This window comes from Monopterus albus, unplaced genomic scaffold (genome assembly GCF_001952655.1).
Source record: "Monopterus albus unplaced genomic scaffold, M_albus_1.0 scaffold211.1, whole genome shotgun sequence".
Lineage (NCBI taxonomy): Eukaryota > Metazoa > Chordata > Actinopteri > Synbranchiformes > Synbranchidae > Monopterus > Monopterus albus.
Window position 1 is genome coordinate 166,050 of NW_018128091.1, and position 9,492 is coordinate 175,541.

The 9,492-nt window shown below is 41.6% G+C and overlaps 1 protein-coding gene across 3 annotated transcripts in view; it reads right to left on the reverse strand.

Moving 5' to 3' along the window:
- The window catches only part of LOC109970961 (radixin), a 68,222-nt gene that overhangs the window by 5,294 nt on the left and 53,436 nt on the right, over positions 1-9,492 (reverse strand). For all 3 annotated transcript variants that reach the window (XM_020618929.1, XM_020618927.1, XM_020618928.1), the window contains exons 7-13: positions 8,566-8,649; positions 8,286-8,432; positions 7,034-7,130; positions 6,778-6,941; positions 4,151-4,281; positions 3,809-3,969; positions 1,642-1,734 (exon numbers count right to left, since the gene is read on the reverse strand). In XM_020618929.1, coding sequence (XP_020474585.1) covers positions 1,642-1,734; positions 3,809-3,969; positions 4,151-4,281; positions 6,778-6,941; positions 7,034-7,130; positions 8,286-8,432; positions 8,566-8,649 — 877 coding nt within the window. The remainder of the gene's footprint in view (positions 1-1,641; positions 1,735-3,808; positions 3,970-4,150; positions 4,282-6,777; positions 6,942-7,033; positions 7,131-8,285; positions 8,433-8,565; positions 8,650-9,492) is intronic.

The window sequence follows — 9,492 nt, forward strand, 5'->3', positions numbered from 1 at the left end:
GTGTAGAAGGTGTTGAGGTCATCCGGCAGGCTGTCTGTGGAGCTGATGATGCTGGTGGTGGTCCTGTAGTCTGTGATGTGCTGCAGGCCTTGCCACATCCGTCCAGAGTCAGCAGTAGAATAGAAGCCATTCAGTTTCTCTCTGTACTGCCTCTTGGCCACTGTGATGGCTTTCCTCAGTCTGTACTTCACAGCTTTGTACTCCGTCTCATCACCTGAGCAAGCACGCAGCATGTGGCATACCTGACTGTTTATCCAGGGCTTCTGGTTGGGGAACCTCCTGACTTGTATGGTGGGCACAATGTTGTCAACACAGGTACTAATGTATCCGGTCACATACTCAGCATAATCCTGTACGCTGACAGAAAAGTCCTCCGAGGTGGCTGCAGCTTTAAACACATCCCAGTCTGTCTGGGCGAAACAGTCCTGCAGGCTGCCTTCAGTCTCTGGGGTCCAGAGACATAACACACCAAGACTTGGCTTGTTTATAAAACAATCTGTATATCTCCACACCATGAGTTATTGATAAACACCCACACACTGTCTCCTTTTCCCTTACCCGAAGCAGCAGTGCGGTTTCCCCAATGTACAGAGTGGGTCTGTAGCTGAATCACGAAATCTGGGACTTTGTCAGAAAGCCAAGTCTCGGTGAGAATTAGAGCACAGCATTCTCTTATTTCCTGTTGTGTTGTAATCCTAGCCCTTAGCGCGTTCAATTTGTTTTCCAGAGACTGCACGTTACCTATGAAAAGGCTGGGTAGTGGCGGTTGGGTAGCGCGAGCTTTTAGCCTATTATGGAGCCATCCTCTCTTGCCCCGGTTACGTCTCCATTTCCGGATCGCTGTCCTGGGGTCAGCCTGCTCACTCATGCCCGGTGCTTTGGGGGTTTCCCGGGGATAATGGTGGTTGTTGTTGCGGGAGCGAACAATGATTGTAGCTCCGGTGATATGAAACCAGTAAATTCCCAGTGGCTGTGTGAGTTGGTGATATCCAGCAATGCCTGTGTGTTGTATGTTAGCAGTTAATGACATTTGTGCACTGCAGAAAGAGTAAAAACACACAAAATAGAAAAAAACAAAGAAAAAGCCAGCATTCTGGAGTGGAACGCGCAAACACATTTGCCTCAGAGGGCGCCATGTTGTTGTTTTCCATATGCACATTTATAATGAGAAATGCACAGTGACACTGCAAAACATTAATGCAGTAGTAGTAGTAGTGTGTCCTCTCTCTCTCCCTGTACCTTTTTGCAGGTATCCCTGGCTCTGTAGCTCTATGTTTCTGATGAACAGTCACCAACCACATTAACCTGTCCAGTGCTTGTTTGTTGTGTCCTGATGCTCTGTCACTCGGTTTCCGTCACTTGAACTAACCGTTCCACTTTCAGTATGCGAGCACCACGACCAGAACGTGACCCCACACTGAATTCCCACCCTTAAAAACTGTCATGTGTTCAGTGTTCAGCTCCTGGCTGATTTGGTTGCATAATGAGATTCTACCCACATTTCATAGTTATTAACAATTTGAATTTAAGTAATTGTTTTATACTAAAAATTAATTTTCAAAAACAAAAGTGCAATATCATCAGCCCAAATATGCACACATACAAAGAGAGACACACACTCATCTACACGGGTAACATTACTTTGTGTTGCCATTCTGTTGCTTCCTCTTCTTTTTTCCTCTTGGCCTCTTCAAGCAGAGAGATTTTGGCAGTGAACTCCGCTAACTCAGCAGCCTGTCAAAAGAGCCACGTGCCAATAAAAGTTACTAACTTGACCGAACATGCTTTTTGACCAACAGTCTAGAAACCCAATGCTATTTGCAAGTCACAATAATATGAAACAGACGTAATGATGAACTTCTCCAAGTTGAGAGTGGTTTAGCTTGAAAAATGTCTGATTTGAACAGATTAATATCAGTAAACCAATATATACAGTATAACACAATTACATCATTAAGTTAAATAGGAAGCACAAGAAGAATAACTGATATAAGGAATTAAAAATGAATGCAGATGCCTCCGCACAGGACACGAGGGCTCACTGAATACAGTGCATCCAGAAAGTATTCACAGCGCTTAACTTTTTCCACATTTTGTTATGTTACAGTCTCATTCCAAAATGGATTAAATTCATTGTTGTCCTCAAAATTCTACAAACAAGACCCTATAATGACAATGTGAAAAAAGTTTGTTTGAAGTCTTTGCAAATTTATTAAAAATAAAAAAATTTAAAAAATCACATGTACATAAATATTCACAGCCTTTGTTCAATACTTTGTTGAAACACCTTTAGCACCAATTACAGCCTCAAGTCTTTTTGAGTGTGATGCTACAAACCTGGCACAACTATTTTTGGGTAGTTTCTCCCATTCTTTTTCGCAATACCTCTCAAGCTTCATCAGGTTGGATGGGGAGCGTTGGTGCACAGCCATTTTCAGATCTCTCCAGAGATGTTCAATCGGGTTCAAGTCTGAGGTCTGGCTGGGCCACTCAAGGACATTCACAGAGTTGTCCCATAGCTACTCCTTTGTTATCTTGGCTGTGTGCTTAGGGTCATTGTCCTGTTGAAAGATGAACCGTCGTCCCAGTCTGAGCTGTCCAGAGCGATCTGGAACTAGTTTCCCAGTTCCTGCCACTGAAAAACATCCCCACAGCATGATGCTGCCACCACCATGCTTCACTGTAGGGATGTTATGGGCCAGGTGGTGAGCGGTGCCTGGTTTCCTCCAGACATGAGTTCAATCTTTTGTTTCATCAGACCAGAGAGTTTTGTTTCTCATGGTCTGAGCGTCCTTCAGGTGGCCTTTGGCAAACTCCAGGCGGGCTGCCATTTGCCATGTGAGGAGTGGTTTCCGTCTGGCCACTCTACCGTTCAGGCCTGATTGGTGGAGTGCTGCAGAGATGGTTCTTCTGGAAGGTTCTCCTCTCTCCACAGAGAAATGTTGGAGTTCTTTCACCATCTGGTTCTTGGTCACCTCCCTGACTAAGGCCCTTCTCTCTCGATCGCTCAGTTTGGCCGGGTGGCCCACTCTAGGAAAGGTCCTGGTGGTTCCAAACGTCTTCCATTTATAGATGATGGAGGCCACTGTGCTCATTAGGACCTTCAATGCTGCAGAAATTTTTCTGTACCGTTCTCCAGATCTGTGCCTTGATACAATCCTGTCTCAGAGATCTACAGACAATTCCTTGGACTTCATGGCTTGGTTTGTGCTCTGACATGCACTGTTAACTGTGGGACCTTATATAGACAGATGTATGCCTTTCCAAATTATGTCCAATCAACTGAATATTTCACAGGTGTACTCCAATCAAGTTGTAGAAACATCTCAAGGATGGCCAGTGGAAGCAGGAAGCACTGGAGCTCAATTTTGAGTGTCATGGCAAAGGCTGTGAATACTTATGTACATGTGATTTTTTTTGTTTTTAATTTTTAATAAATAAGATTTCAAACAAACATTTTTCACATTTTCATGGGGTATTGTTTGTAGAATTTTGAGGACAATAATTAATTTAATCCATTTTGGAATAAGGCTGTAACCTAACAAAATGTGGAAAAAGGTAAGCGCTGTGAATACTTTCTGGATGCACTGTGGGTGGAGCATAAATATTATGTGAATCGCTGGCTATGTCCTTCACAGTCACTAAATCTCACTTGCAAGTTCAACATTTTTGTCAGTTTAAACTTAAAAAATAAAAAATATATGACTGCAGCAAGTGTAATTTTCACCTGGATAGAGACACTAAACTAGAAATAAATGTTTGAATAAGTGTCAGGGAACGGTGGCTGTCAAAGTGAGAGTGCAGGTACCAGTTGTTCCTGGGTCTTCATCTGGTCTGCAGCCTGCTGAGCCAGCGCTGCCTTGGTCTCCTCTGCTGCTTTCCTCTCCTTCTCTAGCCGCTCTGCCTCCTCCTTAGCTCGTTTCCTCTCCTGCTCCAACTCCAGCGCCCTGCGGGTCTGCTCTTCCAACTCTGAAAACACGCACATGTAAAAATACATACCATCACATGTGACTGTGTGATCAATCAGGGACCTCAACATATGTAAGAGAAAAAGTAAAATGAACACCTGGCTGTGTTAGTTTCTTGTCTCACTGAACTTCATTGAAGTGATGTCGCCACAGATCTCAACCAATACTAATGATAGCTGTACCTTTCTGAGCTCGCTGTGTCTGCTCCTCAATCTGCCTCAGCCTCTCCATCAGCTCCTCCTTCTCTCGCTCTATCCGCTCCTTCTCTTTCTCTGCAAGCTCACGCTTCTTCTTCTCGTTCTCCAGCTGCGCTCTGTCAAGATAGCACAGAAAACAACCTGGTAACCTGGTTTAATGTGTGCGGGTAAACCTGCTGATATACAGGGAAATATCTGGTTTTTGTGGCATATATTAAGCTTGCATTTGCTTTACTTATTCTCCCAAAACATCTGGACACAAGCTGCTTGGATAAATAATATGAAGGTGTATTGTACTGCAGTGAGTTACATTATATTGCCAATTTGCGCTTTTCACAATAAATATGGTTGGAATGCTATTTTAAATATTCACATAACACAGTCAAAATTCTATTGTATATCTGAATCCATTTGTATGTTTTTAAAAATAATTTCCTACCATCTAGAAGGAATTATTTAACACTTCAAAGTCAATGCAAGATAAAAAATGAGGTCTGTGACCAATGGAGAGAGGTGGCTCCATTTTGACATTTAACACTCACACACACATGCAAAAACAATCCACAAATACAGAAATGGATGCAGCAGTCTTGACAGTGACAGCAACTCACACAAACATCAGATCCTCATCTTTCACACTAATCCATAGATACAAAAAAAACTGTTCAGTAACCTTAAATATGAATGTACTGATAGCTGTGTCATGTGCACAATCATCATTTTTTATAGTGCAAAATAACAAGTGTAAGTAGAAAAGAGCCATAAGAGTAAAAGACCTGTTTTGTTTATTTTCTACTGTAACAGCAGCAGCTCAAGCAGCAACTCATTCAGCCCTGCAGACAAGGAACATAATTTTCTTCAGTGCAGCACTGCCCTCTATTGTTCAAAAAGTTTTATCAATAAAATTCCTTCTCCAACATCAGCTAATACAGATGGGTGATAAATTAAAGGACAACCTAACACAAAGAGTCTCAGTGAGGTGCTGGGCCACCACTGCCACCTGAACAGCTTCAGTGCACCTTAGCATCAACTCTCAGAACGCTAAAGACATTCTCTCATGTGGTGTTGAGATGATGGTGGTGGAGACGCTGTCTAACACATTGCCCCAGCATCTCCCATAGGTGTGCAGCTGGGTTGAGATCTGGTGACTATGAAGGCCACAGCATATGATTCACATAATTTTCAGACTCATCAAACCACTCGGTGGATGGGGGCACTGTCATCCTGGAAGAGACCACTTGTCTATTCAGGATTTTTCTTTAATCTGACAACAGTCTGTATGTTAATTCAAAACACCATTCAATACACACTGATTGTGTGCAACGGGAATTGATACATCAGGTGAAAATTGGCCTATAGGCTAACACCTACCTACAGTCATGTATTTACTATATTTGATTTGTACTGGCAGCACTTCAATTTTTCACTTGTTTTAAAAATAAGACTTGAAGAACTCAACTACTCGTACAAATCACTAGAATTTTTCCCCTTAATTTACTTACATTTCTAAACATTAAAAGAGAAACAAAGGCACACAAAAATGAAGGGAGAGGGTCCAAAAAAAAAAGAATCCAGATCCCACTTTCAGCAAATGAAAAACATGAAGTTGAATTAATTTGCTTTTAAGCATTAAATCTGATTGAGAAGGTTCCACCCACTTTCAGAATTCAAATTATGACTTTTGAAGCCTTTTTAAGAACCCACCAGAGTTTCAAATGTATTTTAAAATGTTCTATATTTAGTTGTGTTTTTGTACTTTTAAATATACAGTATATTTCACATCATAATCATATTGTTCAAATCTTCACCTTCTCTTAAATCTCCCAACATGAAAATAAAAGGACAACTATAGCAATTTGTATTATTGGAAGAAACTCTTCAACTTCAATCCAAGACAACGCTACTTCTCTACAGTGCCACAACAAATGAAATTCTAGTTTCTTCCTCACAAAATCTACACAATCCACACTGCTTAATACCCATTTTTCAAACATTTTCTCAGTGGCTACATACGTATCTGTAAATAAGTTTTAGTTGGGCAGCACATGGTGTGGTAGTTAGAAGGTTGGAGCCTGGGCCAACCTGGGGCCTTTCTGGGAGGACTTTGCTTGTTCTCCCTGTAGGTTCTCTCCGGGTACTCCGGCTTCCTTCCACAGTCCAAAGACATGCAGCTTAGGTTGATTAGTGACTCTAAATTGCCCGTAGGAGTGAGTATGGGTGTGTGTGGTTGTTTGTCTACATGTCAGCTCTGTGATAGACTGGCAACCTGTCTAGGGTGTCCCCTGCCTCTTTCCCATTGTCAGCTGGGATTAGCTCCAGTCCCCCCTCTGGTGACCCTATTCAGGAATACGTGGTACAGATAATGGATGGATGGATGGATGTTGTAGTTGAAAATTTTTAACTGAAACATCCAAAGTTGTGAAGACTGACGCGAAGACTTTCTGCAGAGCGGCAGTGTCGACATTATAACTTACTATGATAGACACCTTGGCTACGTACTGTATGTATGTTTTTGATGTCACTGCATTTACACAAGAGTGTGCCTGCCTGTGTGTATGTGTGTTCAAGACCAACGTAATGTCCTGAAAAACAAAAAGCAGTGTGTACTGTACCTCTCCATCTGTTTATGGTGCTTCTCCTCCCTGGCCTGAGCCTTCATTTGCTGCACCTCTATGGTGTCTGGCTTCCTCCGCCTCATGTACAGCTCATGGTTTCCCATACATAATGCCAGGATGCGCTTGTTGATCCGTAACCGGGGGGCATAGAACACAAAATCCTGGAGGAGACACAGAGGATTGACATGACAGTGTGAGTGAACAGAACCATATTTATAAAATATCATCAGCCACACTTCATTCTCACACTTACTGGAGCTTTTTTATCGATGGGCTTGATGACAAACTTCTTGTCGTTGAAGGAAATGTTTCGGATCTCACTCCAGGGGAAGCCAATCTTTGGTGACAACCTGAGGCGGTAGTGATAAGATTTTTAAAGCAGATAAAAACATGAATCAATGATTTACTAAAACCATCTATCTAAAAACTTTTGGTGATATGTTCCAGCTTTGAAAAATTCACAAATAAAAATGAAAGCAAGAATTATTTTGAAACAGTGGATGTCAGAATAAAGTCTGAGCATATCAGCTGTCCTTTTTAGCACCAAAAGGGGTCGCTGTTGTCAAACAAATGCAATCCAAAGTCACAGCAGGAGCTGGGAGAGTGTACAGGTTAGTGATAGTATCCAGTAGCTAGGTACAGTATTTTTAATTCATTAACTCCCAGTCCTGCATAAATACAGCAGATTATATTTTCCTGAACAGGCTTTCAAGGAAATCAAAGGTTCCATTTTACTGTCTAAGACTAATTTCAGAACCAATTTATTGACTGAAACATGCTGCCACTTCAAATTTATTCCTCCAAACAGAGTTGTCTATTGCAAGTTATATTAAGTGCAGTGGTGGATTAACTGCAGCAGGGGACCTTCCTAAAATAAACTGTGACTGGGTGTTGTCAATGACAGCAACTGCTGTTGCTGTTTCATTTTCTTTTTGGTTCCCAGCCTTTTGGCTTCATGATCCCATAAAATGAAACAAAATGTACTTGTGATCACACATTGAAAATATCAGTTGTGACTACTTCCACCAAAGAATGCTTCTTTTCAGAATATCATTTATAAGAAAAGCAAAAACCTGGTTAAAGGCAGAAAAAATATAATAAGAAGGATTGTTTTCAGACTCCTCACAGACTCTGCAGTGACCAGTGGAAGGTTCACATATTTATGTCCAAACCCGACCCAGACCTGACAAGCTAATAGTACCTAATGTCTGAGCTCAACGCAGTTGAGTTTGTACAGTGTTTTCACCCTTATCATTAAATGAAGCAGACATTTAAGTGCTCCAGCCATCTAGCCTAAAGTTTGACCTATGTGTCCGAACCCAACCCAAACAGAATTCCTGACTGAACCTGGCCCAAATCCTCGGGTACGGACGGGTCCTGTTGTGCTCAGTTCGAGTATCCACACTCTACTCCTAACCTAACTGAACTAGACTGTACCAACTAGATGAAATGTAAGGAACAATGTCAAGCTCCGACTGGTAATCCTGTGTGTGTTATTTGCTTACTTGTCTTCATGTTCATAGATGTTGAGTCCCAGGGCATCGACCCCGAGCCACAGTTCTGTACCCTTCTTGTTTTTAATTTCAAAGTAGTTGACACCGTACATCTCCAAGTCCTGAGCAATCTTCAGATACTCCATCATTGCATCCTCCCTGCACATGTGAACACAAACACACAAAGCAGTATACAGACAGACATGAGTATTTAGGTGTCAGTGTGTAAAAAACTCCAAATCCTCCAAGATTACACAGTCTTCTCGCCCCTCTCACACACAGATGCACTTACCTGAGCATGCTTCTGTGCTCCTCATGCCAGGTCTGTATTCTGTCCTCCCACTGTTCCTTTGTCAGCTTGTGTTGCTCCAGAACTCTACAGGACAAACATGCATACACAAAATAAAAGAGGGGAAATAATAATAACATAAATAATAAATACTGCCATACTGCATTCTTTTTACTAGCTAGAAGCACCCCTGCTGCACTTCCCAACGGGCTGAAGGATACAGATTTAACTCTAACAATATTCTGCCCACAATGATGATGGTGTCACGTTTACAGATAATTCTATAAGAGACAGACATCTACAATACAACAAACTATTTGTGATATTAATGCAGGTTGCCCACTAATAATAGGGTTCATAGTTCATTCCCCAGCTGCTCCTATTCTTATGTTTATGTGTCATTTTGCGAGACACTGAGCCCCAAACTCATGGACAGTCCAACACCTTGGATACTATAAGTCTGAAATCAGGATTATTTCAATGCGGGTCCTCAGGAGTATAATATAGGTGCATCTCAATAAATTAGAATATTGTGAAAAAATCCTTTTATTTCAGTAATTCAACTCAAATAGTGAAACTCGTGTATTATATAAATTCAGTACACACAGACTGAAGTAGTTTAAGCCGTTGGGTCTTTTAATTGTGATGATTTTGGCTCACATTTAACAAAAACCCACCAAATCACTATCTCAATAAATTAAAATATGGTGACATGCCACTCAACTAGTCAATTCAAAACACCTGCAAAGGTGTCCTGAGCCTTCAAAATGGTCACTCAGTTTGGTTCACTAGGCTACACAATCATGGGGAAGACTGCTGATCTAACAGTTGTCCAGAAGACAATCATCGACACCCTTCACAAGGAGGGTAAGCCACAAACATTCATTGCCAAAGAAGCTGGCTGTTCACAGAGAGCTGTATCCAAGCATG